At 59.6% G+C, this 16,802-nt stretch overlaps 1 protein-coding gene across 2 annotated transcripts; it reads right to left on the reverse strand.

Annotated features, from left to right (window-relative positions):
* Window positions 1–419: 419 nt before the first annotated feature.
* Window positions 420–4,564, reverse strand: TIFAB (TIFA inhibitor). 2 transcript variants are annotated; one of them, XM_008255037.4, is made up of 3 exons: window positions 4,236–4,564; window positions 3,582–3,716; window positions 420–1,420 (listed from the first exon to the last, which is right to left on the reverse strand). In XM_008255037.4, exons 1-3 carry the CDS (start codon window positions 4,349–4,351, stop codon window positions 823–825), a joined length of 849 nt encoding a protein of 282 aa, XP_008253259.2. In that variant the 5' UTR covers window positions 4,352–4,564; the 3' UTR covers window positions 420–822. The 2 variants fall into 2 exon arrangements, with proteins under 2 accessions (XP_008253259.2, XP_069931895.1); XM_070075794.1 differs by lacking the exon at window positions 4,236–4,564 and having other exon boundaries at window positions 3,577–4,174.
* Between the last annotated feature and the right edge of the window lie 12,238 nt (window positions 4,565–16,802).

A 16,802-nucleotide genomic window follows, 5' to 3' on the forward strand; every position in this document is an offset into this window, starting at 1 on the left:
TGCCTCTAGCTCACCCTCACTGGCTCCCGGGCTGGTCTGGCAGGTGCTTGCTGGCACTCTGCTCCCACCATGTGCTGATGCTCCGTGGCCTGCCTGGCTCCCTCCCAGTCCCTTTCCTGGAAGGACTACTCCATTGGGAGAACTCAAGCCCAACCCCTCTCCTGAAGACCTCTGCCAAAACGGGTCCAGCAGTGCCGGCGAGGAGGGGATGGTGAGGAAGGGGGGGCGGGGTGACAATGACCCGCAGGCCTGGCTCCCAGCTCCCATCCGCAGAAGCCCTGAGCTCTGCTGTGTGCCTTCCAGAAACGTGAGCGTTACCTTCCGGATTTCCTCCCGCACCTCCTCCAGCTTTCCCGCCCCTGCCTCTGTGTGACTGCGCGGCCCAGGTGGGCCTGGAGAATCCTCCGGAGCTTGCCAGGTTCATGCAGGCTTGCAGTTTATTAGACACAGGGTCCCCTAAGCCCCGAGTGCCTGTGGGTATTGGAGAGCCCAGGCAACTCAGAGCTGCCACAATTGATCCATGTGCACCCGCAACCCCAGGGTAACCTCAGACTCTTGCCCTCAGGCAGCCTGCGAGATGAGCAACAAAAAGTCATTCCTAGTGAGACAGGGGAGGCTCCGGAAGCCCGTGGAGCCCCTAAGACGCACCAAGTTGCTGGTACCACCACAGTTCACAGCAGGGGGCATCTTTCCTGGTCAGTGCTGGCACAGTCAGCCAGTTCATTAGGAGCAAGCCGGCCGTGGCCCGGGTGTCACCCTCCACCGTGCTGCTCAGAGAGTTCAAAGCCTGTTTCCGCCAGGCATCACTGTCCGCAGCTCGGCTTAGCAGAGGGCAGCATCCAGGGGTTCTCTCCAGGGCTGGAGTTGAGCCCCGCCTCCTGGGCATGGCTGGGAAGGGCCGTGGGGAAAGTGCAGGTGACCTGTGGCCCCCGGCCCTGGGGCAGGCTGCTCCTGGTGGGTGCTCTCCCATTCGTCGCTCTCCTCGGCCTTCGGCCTGCACACCAGGGGCGATGGGCTGAGACTGAAGCAGCAGGTGAAGGCCTCCAGGGAGGGGCCGCCCTCCACATGGAGCAGCATCTGGACGCCGGAGAAGGAGACCCAGCTGACGGGGCTCAGGGGGACCTGCTCCAGGAACCTCAGCGTCAGCCCGTTCACCCACACGCGGCCCCTGCGGCTCAGCACCTTGAGGCAGAAGACCAGCAGGGTGCCGCCCTTCTCCAGGTAGGGCTCCAGGGACAGGTGTCGGCGGGAGAGGTGGGGCAGCTGCAGCTGGAGGTGGGCGTCCCGCCCCCGCCCCACCAGCAGGGGGCTGGTGTCGTGCTGTAGCCGGGGCGGGACGCTGGCAGAGGTGTGCGGGCCCAGGGAGGGGTGGTATAGGCTCACACGCAGGACGGTGAGGGGCCTCTCCATGGATGAGAACCTGATGGAAAACAGACACGCAGACTTGGCTGGAGCCAGATGCATCCCTGCGACTCCTCTAGCCCAGACATGTACGCTGGCCTCCGGGACCCTGGCCACGTGCAGCCAAACAGAGCCTGTGCCCCTGGATCCAACCACCCTGCACAAGCCAGGATGGAGGTGTGGCGGAACTGCCGTTTTCCGTGTGCACGCAGGACTGTGCGAGAGATGAGGTGTACCAGCTTGTGGTCCGGGGGCTGATTGGGCACTTGGGAAAAACCTGGCGCCGCCCTATGGGAAGGGACAGGTAGACAGACCGGCCACACCGTCCTTGTATCTGACAGTCACCTAGCAAACCCTTGCTGAGGACTTCGAGGCAGGCCCCAAGCCAGCTGCTGGGGAGAAGCAGAGATGATGGGAGCGGAGTCCTCTCTGTCTAGAGCGCCCAGCTGGAGGAGAAGATGGAAGCATCCAGCATTGGAAGCCATGGAGGGACGTGGGAGAGAGAAGCCGCGTGGGTCCTGGGAAAGGACCACCCACACGCGTGGCCTGAGGACCCCCAGCGTGTGCCAAGTGCTTGCCCTGGCCCAGGCACTGATCCGTGTGCTCACCGACCTGAGTGGGGCCAGCAGCTCCCCTCCCTGTCCCCACCAGCTGGGGCAGAAACAGAGCTTGATGAAGAGGGTGGAGGGGGCCCAGAGCTGTCACACGCAATAGTGAGGGTGGCTGGCCCTGGCGGCTGCGGCAAGAAGTGCTCATACCCACTGTCCCGTCACCCCCGCTCTGGGAACTGTCCTTGAGAGTCTGGTTGGAGACATGGGAAGGCCACTTGCAATGGTCAGCTTTGCTCCTGCGTGGGTGTGAGGAGCACACATTGTGTGTGGCCACCACCCACACTGGTGATGCACCTCCTGGCACCGGGCTTCGCTCACGTCGTGGTCTCTGCTAAGAAGGCGTCTTTCGGGGCCAGGGTTAAGCTGCTCCCTGTGAGGCCAGCGTCCCATATGAACACTGGTTCCATTCCTGGCTGCTCCACTTTTGATTCAGCTCCCTACTAGTGCACCTGGGAAAGCAATGCTGATGGCCCCAGGGCTTGGGTGCCTGCCACCCACATAGGAGACCTGGATGGAGTTCCAGGCACCTGGTTTCAGTCGGGCCCAGCGGGGATCATTGTAACCATTTGGGGAACGAACAAGCAGATGGAAGATCTCTCTCTTCCCTCTCTCTATGTAACTTGCCTTTCAAATAAATAAATCCTTTATATAAAAAGAAGGTATCTTTCATTCCAAACTGTGTCCAAATATCGCTCCCCTTTCAAGGCCAGGTTCAGATGTTCCCTGTTCTATGAAGCTCTTTTCCTTGGGGGAGGTGACCTCTCCCTGCCCTCTACCTCAACAGCAGGGAGAATCCCCCTGGGACGCCTGGCCAGCCCCGCCCCCTGCTTCAGTCCATTCTTGCAACACCTGTGTGAGCTCTGTGGGCCCCAGTCCTGTCTTGCTTGAGCTCCTCTCTTGCATCTGCAAAGCCTCCTGAGGGCAGCAGGGGGGTGCGGGTGGCCAGGCTGTGAGGCCATCCCTGCCCCGCAGAGCTCGCACCTGGTCCAGCAGGTGTCCAGGGCACACCTGGTGTGTGGTTAAATGGGAGGAAGACCACACGGGGTGAATTCAAAGCCAGAGACAGCACAGGTGGCAGCCTGGTCCCTAGAGGCTGCGAGATGGGGCCTGGAGCAGACGGACAGACTCGGTGTCCCTGCAGGCCTCCAGCCCTCTGCTGCCCCGGTTAGCGGGGCCCCCTTCTCCCTGCACACAGACACCCTGGTGGCCTCTGCTGGTATCCGCCTCTGGTCCCAGGGCCTCTCCGGAGGTGTAGGCTACGGGCTGGGCATCTGCACCCTCAGACCCAGCCAGAAACTCAAGAGTTCATGGCCAGACACCCACCCCTGGCCCAGCGACCCTGAAGGAATCCCAGGAAGAAGGCGTCGCTGCTGCGCCGTGTGACGTGCAGAGCTGGCAGCCACCACCCTCCTGGCATCTCCGGGGAGGCCAAAGCTCTGCCTTAAACTTGCGCTGGGAGGAGGCAGCAGGGAGACCTGGAGTGGGCACTGCCAGGAGCCCTCCTCCCACGCCCGCCCTGCTCCTCCCCTCCCTGTCGGTCCCCCTCCCCTTGTCCCCCACCTACCTTACCGTGGAGGCACGTCTGCCTCTCGCTCTGTGCTAGGAGCTCTCGGAGGGAGCCGCGGGCCCCGGACAGGGATGAGAGAGGCTCTCAAGACTTCAGTTCCAGAACGCGATGTATTGGCGCACCCTTCGGCTTTGTTGCTTGGGAAGAGAAGTGAAAGTGACCTTCGCACTGAAGTGCAACCCCACTGCGTCCCCCACTGAGAGGTGGAGAAATCCCAGCCCGGGTCCCCTCCTAAGAGTGCCACTTCCTCCTGGGTTTCAGCTCTGTCCGTCTCGACTATTCCATCCCTGGGGACCTTGAACGTGCACCCAGTGCATCCGCAAAATCGCTCTCCCTCCGTCCCCTGAAGGCGGCACAGCAGCTTGGAGGACAGAGGGTTCCCTCTCTGCCTGGGGCACTGTGAGAGCACCTACTGGCTGGACAGGTTGAACAAGGAAGCCACTGGCAAAGTGGCAGCCCCCTGAGTGTCTCACGGCAGGAGGACAGCAGGGTGCCCGGCTCATGCACCTGCCCCTCCTGGCTCTGCTGGCCGCATGCCCAGCCCTGCGGTCTCTGGCTGCCCTAGAAGTGACTGAGGGTTAGGAGGGCGCCGTCTCCTCCCTTCCCCCCAGCACAGCTTCCTAGTCCACCAGTCTGTCACTCATTACCTCCCTTACCCGCCAGCCTGCCATGATGACAAGGACAGGTGCCTGTGTCCACACGGGGCAGGAAAGGCCCTAGGAGGGGAGGGCTCAGCGCGAGTCATCTGCATAACTTTTGCTCTTCCTGCCATCAAGCCCTGGTGTCCTGGAGCCTGTGGGAGAGCCCGCAGGTGAGAGGCTCAGCCCAGGCCACCTCCGTCAGCCCGCAGGTGCCTCTCTGATGTGCCTCAGGAGAGCTGGGTGCTCTTGGGTGCTGCGCAGCCCCCAGCCTGCTGCTTCTGCTCCGAGAACGGAGGTCCTCCCCGTTCTGGGCAACAAAAGCCACAGAGCAGGATGATTTCTGCAGAGAGCAACCAAAAGGTAATCGAAGCACCACAAACTGGGCACAAAAGTCCATTGTCTGTCATTTCTGGAGCCTGGAAAACCAAGGTTAGGACTCCCACGCGGGTGGTTCCGTGGACTCCCACGCGACGTGAGAGACTCCTTGGCCCTCTCCTGCAGCTCCCGGGCGAGCTGCCCTCTGTGGCCCAATGCCAGCTTTTGTTCTCACGTGGCGCTGTCCGCGTTTTACAAAGGCTCCAAAGCAGGGCGCACCTCAACGGCCTCATGTTCGCTCCACTGTCTCTGTGAAGAGCCCATCGTCCAGTACGGAGACATCCTGGGGAAGCGGGGCTCCCGGAACATGCATTCTGGTGGAACACAGTCCAGCCATGGCAGCTGGGAAGCAGCACAAGGAATTTCTCCGGAATGAAGGTGTAGTGGTGATGAGTGTGTGGAGAGAGAGAGCGGTATCCCAGTGTGAGCTTATGCTCTGTGCATTGCACTTGGTGGAAGCTACACAGACTGTCACCGCCCCAGAGCACCCTGGCTGAGCCACAGGGGGCCGCTCATGTTCCAGGGCCTCTCCTCCCATGGGTCTCCCCAGCACAAAGACCAGCTGGCCTAGCAAGCGTCCCCAGCCATGGCCAAGGGCCTCCTCCTCAGACATCCCAGGCACAGACCTCGGGGATGCTTAGACACTCCCACCCGCCAGCAGGGCAGGGGCCTGGCGGAGGGCTTTTCCCCAGCTATGTGACTACAGGTAAGTCCTCTGGGCCTTGATGTTTCCTGGGGGTGGGGCACCGCACCCCACTCCCTGCTGCAGCTGTGCCCCAGACAGGGAAGTGAGCAGGCAGAGGAGACGTGCATGCGGTCCTCATGCCCTCAATAATTTGGGTCAGAGTCCTTCCCTCAGGAGGGGGAACTGAAACCAGGGAGCTCACAGCTTCTTACGGAAGCCAGGAGGGACTCCGGGGGCTGTGGGGACAGGGATGGCAGGCGCTGGCTGTAGGTCCCAAGATGGAGAGCGGCAGGCTGGAGTGGGGGAGGGGAAGTGCAGCCAGATCAGGGGGTCCCTGCTCAGTGAGGAAGCCCCTCCCCAGCCCACAAGGCTGCTCCGTGGAGACCCCAGCCTCCCAGACATCCCCTGCTCCCAGGTCTTTCTCAAGCAAGTGACACAGTCTCTCTGAACCTCAGCTTCCTGACTTGTAAAACGGGAACAATTTGCAATCACTGCTGGGGCTAAACAAGATATGTGATGAGAGCTACCTCCCGTAGAGCCCTTGTCAGGGGCAGGGGAAGGAGACAAACAGCCTGCATGCACCCTGAATTCTTAGGGGGACCCCTTTCCTCTGAAGACAAGCATAGGTTTGGGGTGGAGCCCCTGACGTACACGGTTCCCCTACATTGCATTTGAAATGATAGCTGAGTGGCATGGATGCTCTTGGAGGGACCTCCTGCTGGGACCCGTGCCCCTGGCATTGGGGAAGGCTACCCACGCTACGGACGGGGAAACAGAGGCTCGGAACCGTCTGGCGACTCGCCCAAGGGAGCTGTCCGAAGCAGGATTTGAACCCAGTCTGTGGGACTCCTGGTCACACCTCCCAGCCTCTCTGCCTGGTGCCTGTGGCGCTCAGCAAAGAGGGGGCCTAGATCCAGGTCTCCTGCGCCAAGGTGCCCTGATGACCTGTGACCGCCAGATGGCAGCATCCCTAAGCACAGGGACCTCCAGGTGGAGGAGGGTCCCACCAAGAGGGGAAGCAAGGGTTCCTCGCGTCTCAGCCTCAAAGTGCCTGAAAGCGCTCAGGGAGAACCCACGACAGGTGTTGGAAATAGAGCAGGGAGCAAGAGCTGGAGGCTGGGGGCCGGGCGCCGGGGGTTTCGAGCACAGGTGCTGGGCAGAGGCTCCGCCTCTGTGAAGTAACCCAGGGAAGGGCCCGGCTTAAGGCAGAGCCCGGAGGAGATCTGTGAAACAGAGTGCGGCTGACTCCCCGCAGTGAGAGGGGCGGGGAAGGAAAGGCGGTGGAGACCTGGTGCCCAGGAAGCCTCCAGTGTCGGGGTGGGGATGCAGCTGTTGTCACTGCGCCCATCAGGACAGAAAAACAGCATCTGGGCCTGGGTGTGGAGGCACGGAGCTGTGGACCCACGAGGGGCACCTAACCCACCAGGGATGGACAGAGCCCAGGAGAGGCCACCGGAGGGTGAGTAGGGCTCTGCTGTGTGGGAGTGGGGCCTGGCAGAGGGGGCTGATGGCGGACCCCCTGCACCCTTGCCTGGCACGAATGATGACAGCAGCGCCCAGGTGTTTGGATTTTACTGCCGTGAGGTTGCTGTGGAAGCTGTGTCCTGGCTTAGCCCACCATGAGCCACCTTGTTTAATCCTCACCGTAGTTCTGAGAAGGCTTCCGGCAGTCAGCAGTCGGCTGATTTTACAAAGGCGGGACTGAGGTGGCATTAAGTCAGCAGTTGATTCAAGACCACCCAGACACCAAGGAGCAGAGCTGACTCTGAAACCCAGGTCAGAGCCCCACGTCCTCACCCTCAACTCCTCTGTTTCATGCCCCCCCACCAGGGGCAAGCCAGTACCCCGCCTTCTTCTTGGGGATCCCCTGGAGTTGGAGCAGCTGTCAGGGTGCCCTGGCCCGAGCCCTGCTGGGGATCTGGCCCTGATGGTTTCACTAGGATGCATTTCCTCCGCTGGGCAGCCAGACAGGAAAGGGGTGGAGCCTCTGGTGCTGTTCTGGTCCTGGCCCATGGCCCGGCCCATCCCAGATTCATGGCTGAGCCTGATTTCGTTGTTACTGCCAGTTCTTCATATGTCCATCTTACTCAGTGTTAAATGCAGCAATGCCTGGAGCCGCAACGGATGCCTCAAAGAGGGGTGTCTGGCAGTTCCTGCAAACCTTGGATTTCACCTTGTGTGGGGGTGGGGCCGGCCACACAGACAGCAAGTAGCTGTCACTTAAGAAAATATATATTTTTTTAAAGGCAGAGTGACTCAGAAAGAGAGGGAGAGGATCTTCCAATCACTGGTTCGCTCTCCACATGGTCTCAATGGCTGGAGCCTGGAACTTCATCCAGGTCTCCCATACGAGTAGCAGAGGCCCAAGTACTTGCACTATCGTCTGCTGACTTTTCAGGTGCGCTAGCAGGAAGCTGGGTGTGAAGTGGAGCCGCCAGGACTGGAGCCAGCTCTCCAGGATGGGATGCCGGCGTCAGGCGTGGCAGCTTGCTCGGCTGCACCACCATGCTGGCCCCCGTGGCTCTCACTGTGGACCTCCTTGTTACCACTGGACTGGGTAGCAGGGTCTGGGGAAGGCGAGGCTGGCCGGGAAAGAGGGCCTGCAATCAACAGAACACTCATCAGACATAGCTGCTGCTTGTGATTCAGAGAGCAAAAGCCCAGCCTGAACGTGTTAAACTGCAGTTTGGAATTAAGGGTAATTCTGAAAGGAGTGCGCCGTCAACGGCAGACTTCCAACAGACGGGGAAGAGAACCCTTCGTGCGGGGATTCCTGGGGCTTCCCGGCGCCTCCAGGTGGGCGGAGCGGACCTGCCAGCAGCAGGACAAGAAACAGGTGTCCCTCTGCAGGTAGGCGGAGTCTGGTTTCAACGATGGTCAGACAGGACACCACCATCTGAGCCCTGTTCAGTGGCTTTGGTTGGTTTACACGGTCCTGCAGAGCCCTTCCACACGCAGGGGACAACGCCCCGTCGCCTCTGCCCCAGCCCCTGAGAGCCTCCCTTCCACTTTCTCTCCCTTGAAGCTGTCTTCTGGGAAGAAAGCTTGCTTCACTGACCTCTTGGTGACTGGCGCCCGGCCCTTAGCAGTGTCTAAGTTCCAGCCACATGACGGCGCGTGTCAGAACGGCTGAGCACTGCTCCCTTACAGGTAAATGCCGCAGTCTCTCTGTCTGCCAGTGCCTATTTGTGTTGCTTCTGCCTTTTAGCTAACGTGACGACTGCTGCTACGAACGCAGGGTCCCTGCTTTCACATCTTTAGGGTGTGTGTCCGGAAGCAGGCGTGCGGGGTCATGCGGTCGGTCGTCCTGTTTGTAACCTCTGGAGGACCTGCTGTAGCATTTTCCATCAGAGCTGTGCCCTTGGATGTCCCCCTACCCCAGCAGAGCACAAGGATCCGGTTTCTCCACACCCTCACCAGCACCTGCTCTCTGGCTCCTTCCCTGCTTGCCCTTGTTTGCTGACAGCTCTGTTTGTGGGACAGCGTCCTGATGGGTGTGAGAGGCTACCGCACTGTGGTTCCGATTTGCATCTCCCTACTGACTGGCGGTGCTGAATTACTTTCTCATTTGATTGTCGGCTACTTGGATGTGCTCTCCGGAGAGAAGTCTACTTGAGTCCTTTATGTTTTTATTGGCTTGTTTTGTTGTTGTTGAGCTATGGGAGTTCTTTATATATTTTGGATATTAACCCCTTATCAGATACAGTCACGCATCATTTGATGATGGGATATTTCCTTAGAAGGGTGTCGTTTGGTGGTTTTGTCCCTGTGTGAACATTCTAGATGGTGCTTACACAAGCCACGATGACTCTGACAACCCTGGGCCATGTTTCCGTATGAGGTCAGCATGGTAACCACGTGAGGTCAGCGTGGTAGCTGCAACCTGAAACATTGTGTGCTGGTGCCTGACGTACGGAATTTACAAATACTTCCCCCGCTGTACGTTGCCCTCTGTGTTGACTGTGTGTTTTGATCACGGCCTCGCTCCGGAGGGCATGATAGAGACACTTGTCCTGCATTTCAGTCGAGGATAAAGTGGGAAGATGGAAACTTCCGGGGAGAGTGGCTCTGTGGACCCACGTGCTCTGATCCCAAGGGCCCAGCAGCTGTCCACAGACAGGACAGGAGCCTGGTGACTGCCAGTCCCCCCTGCCTCCACAGCCAACTTCCTGGATGCTGACTTGCTTCCACTTGGGTTCCTGGGTCTCTTCCCAAGGAGGAAGGCCTCCTGTGCCCCCAGCCCTGGGTGGCTCTGCAGTAGCCAAGGACCTTGAGACAATCCTGGCTTCAAGGAGGCCCAGGCCAATGCTGGAAACAGGCTCTCCAGTGGGTGCCGTGCTGTGGGAGTGACGCACAGGGGTCCCAAGGAGCCAGCAAGCACAGCCTGGGGGTCAAAGAGGCTGAGTCTTGAAGAACAGTACGAGTTGACTCAGTACGGGGCAGGCGTTGTGGCCCAGGGGGTTGGGCCACACTGACAACCCCTGCGTCCCATATTGGAGTGCTAGCTCCAGTCCCAGCTCCCTGCTAGTGCACCTGGGGAGGTGGTGGGAGACGGTCCAAGTGTTTGGGTTCCTGCCATCCCTGTAGGAGGCCACGATGGAGCTCCTGGTTCCTGACTTCAGCCTGGCCCAGCCCTGCCTGTAACGGCCATTTGAGGAGTGAACAAACAGATGGAAGGTTGCTCTCGCTTTGTCTTTTGTATAAATAAATAGATCTATAAAAAGGAATAGCAGGGAGAGACTGCATCCTAAGACAGGGTCCTGCGCTTTCCGGGGCTCACCAGCAAGCGCCAGGTCCAGACAGCCACGGGGAACCCAGAGAGCAGGAGGGGCCACTCTGGACTTCCTCCAGATCCTGCAGGTCGCCCCCTGCAGGCACCCTCCTGACTGTCCAGGTGCTACAGCAGGTTGATGTGGCATGTTGGCCTTCGTTGCTTAATTTGCTGTTTGTCACTGCCGTCCTGCTGTGTCTTACGTCTTAGGGTGCAGCCATAGCCTCTCATAAACATCACACAGTCACAGCACGTGGTGGTGGTGGGGGCCTGCAGAGGTGTGGCTGGACCTTGTCCATGGAGCCTGGAAGTGGCTCAGTGGGAGGCAGTGTGGCTCAGTGGCTGTGACTCTGGGCTCCAGGCCGGCAGCATCACTGACGAGCCCAGTGTGACGCCCTGAGACGTACATTCTCAGATCGTCCTCTCTCGGCAGGCATCACAGCTCTAAAGCTCCTCACCTTTGTGTCCAGAGCTGGCGGTGAAAGACGTTACCTCACCTACGTCATCTGCTGTCAATCCTAAGAATCTCGCTTCAGATGGGCTCCAGCTCCATGCCATTGCCCAGAGAGGCTGAGAAGATTCGAGACACATAGGCCTCGCGGGGAATCCCCAGCCCTCGTGTTCCATGGGGTCTGAGCCGTGGGTCCAGTCCCACTGCTGTGTGGCTGTGCATGCCTCAGTTACGCTCACACAATGAACTTTCCAGGCAGTGGCCAGGTCCTCGTGTGGGACACTCCCCACCCATATCCGAGTACCCATCCGAATCCCAGCTACTCCATTCATCAACTTCCTGCGAGTGTGCACCCTAGGAGGGAGCAGGTGATGGCTCAAGTGCTTGGGCCCCTGCCACCCACCCGGGAGAGCCTGATGGAGTTCCTTGCTCCTGGCCCAGCCCCTGCTATTGTAGGCATTTGGTGAGTGAATCAGTGGGTGGGAGACGGCTCTCTATCTCTCTGCCGTCCAAATAAAATGGAAAATAGAGAAGGACAGAGTTAGGAGAACTTCCCAGGGAGCTGCACACGTGGGGCTCCTGGAGCTGCCACACCTGGAGAGGACATGGAGTCTGCAGCTCTCCCCACGCCTCTGTGGACTTGGCCAGGTCCTTTATTTTTCTAAAAAAAAAAAAAAAGTTTATTTATTTGAGAGGTAGAGTTACAGACAGAGGGAAAGGCAGAGAGAAAGGTCTTCTATCTACTGGTTCACTCCCCAAATGGCCACACCAGTAGGAGCTGGGCTAATCCAAAGCCAGGAGCTTCTTCCAGGTTTCACATATGGGTGCAGAGGCCCAAGGACTTGGGCAGTCTCCTACTGCTTTCCCAGGCCATAGTAGAGAGCTTGATTGCAAGATGAGCAGCAGGGACTTGAACCGGTGCCCACATGGAATGCCGGAGCCACAGGCAGAGGCTTAGCCTACTGCACCACAGTGCTGGCCTCGCAAGGTCCTTTATAAGAAGCAGGAAACATGTTTACCTGAGTTCTGTGCACCACTCAAACAAAGAGGGGGCGCTGAGGGAACCCCAGGTTGTAGCCAGTGAGACAGAACCACAGGGAAAACCACCTGGGGGGCACTGGAAGTGAGGGCAGAGTTTGGGGGTCTGACTCAGTCCCTGGGCAGAGAGTGTCAGAACCGAAGTGAATCAGAGCATGCCCAGGCACTGGCCAGGGCTGAAGAATTGGCTTGGGGATTGGAGAAGCTGCAGAAATGGAGTCGGAGCTTGAATGGGTTATTTCCCACTCACAGATGAGCTGGGCAAGGTGTTTAACCTCCTGGAGCCTCGCCTTCTCATTTGGCGGAATCAGAATTCGATGCAACTGCTCGTCTACAGCGCAGGATGCACCCCTGCAAGAGTGAGCACCTGCTGGGGGTCAGCCCGTGGGGTCTGTGCTGCCCGGCTGCCCGGCTGCCCAGCCGCCCAGCCACAGTGACAGGAAGCTAAGCAGCCGTCTCCCACCGGTTCCCCCATTAAGTCTTTTTTTTCTTTTTTCTTTCTTTCTCTTTTTTTTTTTTTTTTTTTTTTTTGACATGCAGAGTGGACAGTGAGAGAGAGAGAGACAGAGAGAAAGGTCTTCTTTTGCCGTTGGTTCACCCTCCAACGGCTGCCGTGGCCAGCGTGCTGCAACCGGCTCACTGCGCCGATCGGAAGGCAGGAGCCAGGTGCTTATCCTGGTCTCCCATGCTCCCATGTGGGTGCAGGGCCCAAGCACTTGGGCCATCCTCCACTGCACTCCCTGGCCACAGTAGAGACCCCATTAAGTCTTTACATACTCTCCCTCCACGTGGCTTGTAAGACTCAGATCTCAGTAGCGGCTTACTCAAAACTCACCTACTCGGCCAGGGCTCCTCACGCTGACTCCACAGTGTCAGCAACCCCAGCGCCCTCCTGCAGGACAGCCCTCCCCCACGGCCTGCCCTGGCTCACCTGCACCTCATCCACATTCCACACGGAGCGGGTCAGGCCCAGCATATCCTTGCCCCTGGAAGGAAAGTCCTGGAGGCTGCCCGTATCGCTTCTGCTCGTACCCTCCTGGTCCAGCCGGGGCTGATGGCTGCACCTGGCTGCCAGTCGTTTCTAAGCCTGAATGCAGGCTCTTGGCGTTGTGGGACGTGGCACAGGCCGCCCTGTGCTGCTTAGAGCTGGTGCCAGGCTGTAGATCTGCTCACACAGAGTGGCTGCCTGCTCCGTCAAGGCCACAGGCCTGCTACGTGGAGAGGCACCACGGTCAGCCCTCTGCACCCTTCGGGGTGGGGGCACAGCACGGACGGAGAGTCAGCTGTGGGGAAGACTTCCCTGAGGGGAGAGTTGTGACCTGGACAGGCAGGCCCCTGTGAACCGGCAGTGACTGATGGCCAATCTTGGGTACAGAGAAATGGATGGCTAGAGGGAAAAAATCTGATGGGTTTCTTTTTTATAAAGATTTATATTTTTATTTATTTGCATGGTAGAATCACACACACACACACACACACACACACAAACAAACAGCTATTGCATCCCCTGGTTCACTCCCCAAATGGCTGCAATGGCCGGGGCTGGGCCAGGTTGAAGCCAGGAGCCCGACATTTCATCCGGATCTCTCACGTGGGTGCGGGGTCCCAAGCACGTGGGCCATCTTCTGCTGCTTTCCCAGGAGCATAAGCAGGGAGCTGGATCGGAAGTGCGGCAGCGGGGACTCGAACTCTGATACGGGACGCTGGTGTCGCAGGCAGTAGCTTAACCCACGGCTACACAGTGCCGGCCCCTGGTTCACAATGTTTGAGAAAATAAAGCAGAGAGGTCTCCCTCCCACCTGTGTCCGCGGGCGACTGGCGGCAGCGACCTCTGCCGCCTCCCAGAGGCGCTCAGTTGCGGCAGCAGCCCAGCGTCTGGAGCCAGGAGCAGGGCAGGCGCCCTCAGCCCTGCGCCTGCTCTCCCGATGGGGGCGCCTCTGGACTTTGCTCTCCTGTCCCAGCGTATCTCCCCAAACCAAGCTGAGCCGTGACCACAGGTATTTCACAGCCTTCACGCACGCCGTTTTCCACATATGCTTGACAAATGTGCGTCGTCTTCGGAACCCCGTGTCGTGGGGAGTATGTCTTTTCCACATGGCCACTGACAGAGCGCAGGGAGCGCTCTCCTCCTCCCTGGGCCCCGGCGGGGAGCTATATCATGAACAGGAGAGGTGATGAGAAAACGGGAAACGCCGCCTCCAGAGCGCTCTCACCAAGTAGTTTTCCAGAGGCTGCTGGGGACGCCACCCCCGGGTGAGCGGTAAATCACCGTGGCCGGGGGAAGCTGTCGCCCGGTGGCCCACCAGGGACACGGCTGTGTCATTTCAGTGGATCCTGCAGTGCTGGGGCCCCAGAACCAGTCCCTGGCGCTGGCCTTGGCTTTGGTCTTCCCGCCTGCATGCCTGCTGCCCACCCCCTTGTGCAGCAATGAGTAGCTCGTGGAGCTCCCGCGGCTGTAACTGAGGCCCGGGGCCGCCTGCCCGGCCGGCTTGCCACGGACCACGCACGCCTCCAGCGCCTTAGCGTACAGCCTTCTGCTCAACCCAGCGGGCCTCTGGATGGGTTCAGTGCCTGTGGCAAGTGTGCAGCCAGGGCTTGGGGAATGCCATCCTTTCCTTCCCTCCCTCTCCCCACCCCCACACACCCTCATGAGCTCTGCACAGCACAGCGTGGCCTGGGGAACCAGACACCCCCTCCCCCACCTTGCCTTGTGCTCACTTCGGGAGCCTCCCAGCCCCCACTCTGAGTAAGAAGGCCATGACTGTGAGCACCAGGGGGCGCTGCTGGGCCCCTGTGTGTCCCTAGGATGTGGCTGTGTTTCTGCAGGACAGCAGAGCCCCTCCTCCGGCCGTGCCAAGGTCTCCTATGTCTTGATTTCTGGTTCCAGTGCCCAAACGGCCCCTGCAGCCTCTCCTCCAGCGTCCGAGCCTTGGCCAGCCTTATGCCTCTGTTTCCATTCATTCATTCATTCATTAGAATAAATGAAGTTCGAACCTTGTAGCACCAGATTCAGGGCCAGCGAGAGCGATCTGCGAGGAACGACACCATCTCCTCCAGTGTCTGCACTCTCACCTACTCCCCTCTTTAATTCGGCCGAGCCCTGCTTCATCTGTGTCGAGACCGAGCCGTTAGGCGCCCGGTGGTCCTGACGGGGTTCCTTTCGCTGTACCATCCGCTCTGCCCCGGGATGCAGCTGCTCGCTGCTGCTTTGGGTGCATGTTGGATTTTTCTCAGTCCCACTTATTTTCTGTTACTTTGCTTGAAGTATAGCTTTCTGCATTCTGTCACCGAGCACACGCTTATTGAGGACCTACTGTGTGCAGGCACAGAGCGTCAACCACTGGGCTAATGCGTTAGTTTCTCATGGACGCTGTAGCAGACTCGAAACCCTCAATTCTGGAGGTCAGCAGTCAGTCTCCCGGGCAGCAGCGTCAGGCCAGGCTCCCCCAGAGCCTCCGGGGAGACTCGGTTCCTGGTGCTGCCACCTTGTGGCGGCTGCCGGCGTTTCTTGGCTTGTGGTCACCTTGCTCTGGGCTTCCAGGACAGCTTCTGCAACTCCCCCTGCTCTTTCTTCTGCCCGCCCTCTCTGCTGTGTATGCGGGAACCCCTCTGCCCTGCCCTCCCGAGGGGTCCTTTGATTGCCTTTAGGATCCATCCAGATCCTTAATGGGCTTGCATCTCTTGCCATAGGAGGTGTGCTGGTGGGGCCATGGCTTAGCCGAGCAGTCGGAGTCTCCTGCAGCCACACAGCACTGCTAGGAGAGACACAGGAGCGGGCCAGGCAGCAAAGCTGAGAGCCCCAGGTGCCTACTGTGGCAGCCCTGGGAATGGCCGCAGCTGACAGCAGATGCAGAGAAGGTGGGAAGGGCAGGGACTAGGAGAAACTGAAGGCCCTGGCAAGGAACCCCAATCACACTGCAGACACGAGGGGCTGCAGAGGCCTCCCAAGGCCTGTGCCTGAGGTGGGGCTACACTGATGGAGTCCCCCTCCTCCGGAGTCCCCCTTGGAAACAAAGGGGTGACGTGGCGAGATTGCCTCTCTGGGGATGCCCCGGGCCCAGCTGCACGCCTTGCTGGCCCCTCCCAGGGGCTTCAAGACAGGACTGGGCTCCAGCATTTGTAAGACCCCAGGGGCTCACAGTGGGGTGGGGCAGCAGAGCCCTGGGACCCCTGCTTCAGCCCCCTGGGCAATGCTGCCCATCTCATGCTTCCAGAAGTCTGGGCTGGGGGTAACAGCCCAGCTCAGAATCTGGATTCAGACAGGGGCTGAGTGTGCAAACGTGGGGGAGTCCCCAGCCAGCTGCTGCTCCTTCTCCTGCACTAGGAGCTGGAGCCTGAGCCAAAGGGAGAGCCCGTCTTGCAGAGCTGTCATAGAGAGGCAAATGGATGAGATGGGCGTGGAGCGAGGTTTTGGGCCAGGGCCGGGACCAGTGCCAGCCACCGTCATTCGCGATAGTTTCTGTAGGAGGCGCTTTGAGAGCAGTCTGGCCCCGTGTGTTTTCAAAAGGGAGAAGAAAGAGCGAGTGTTTGATTTTACACGGAAAAGGATGGAGACGGTCCAGGCGACGAAAGCAAAGCTCCGCCCAGTTCCGTTTCGTGCAGTCATGGGGATGGTGTCCGCCTGCAGGGCTCAGTCGCTTCCAGACACAGGAAAAGGAGACAGCATTGCTCTTGGGGCCTTGGACAGCTGGGGCTCCTGGCCATGGGGTGGGTGTTAGCCAGGGACCCTGCTTGGGGGTGGCATTAGGACTTGACACCTGCTCACACCAGGAGTTTGGGGCTTCCCGTCGGGCCCTGCTGCTCCTCCTGTGGCTCTGACAGTGCAGTCTGGTCCATGTCCTGCTCTGGACGCTGGGGAGCAGCCTTGAACAGGCCCGAGGTGGGGGGGCCTGGGAGCTCTCACTGTGGACGCTAGATGTCCCCTAGGAGAGAGTGGGCAGCCCTGGGCCAGGAGGAGAATGAGCGCAGAGCTGCAGCCGGGATGTGGGGGCCACGGTTCTCCGGAGGCAGCACCCCAGAGGAGGGGACCAGACGCAGGCCACGTAGTGACCACACAGCCAGACTGTGCATCGTGCTGGTGTCACACGTGCGATTTCCCTCCCACTCAGTACCTCCCCCATGCCATCACGGGGTAACCAAGCACAGAGAGGGCAAGCAACTTGCTCTCAGCTGCACAGCTGCCGAGTGCTGCAGCTGCTCTGTCTGACCTGGGGCCTTGCTGCAGCGCTTGATGCAGCCCCGGATTCCCACCCCTGTCTCCCA

Source organism: Oryctolagus cuniculus, chromosome 6 (genome assembly GCF_964237555.1).
Source record: "Oryctolagus cuniculus chromosome 6, mOryCun1.1, whole genome shotgun sequence".
In the NCBI taxonomy this organism is placed as follows: domain Eukaryota; kingdom Metazoa; phylum Chordata; class Mammalia; order Lagomorpha; family Leporidae; genus Oryctolagus; species Oryctolagus cuniculus.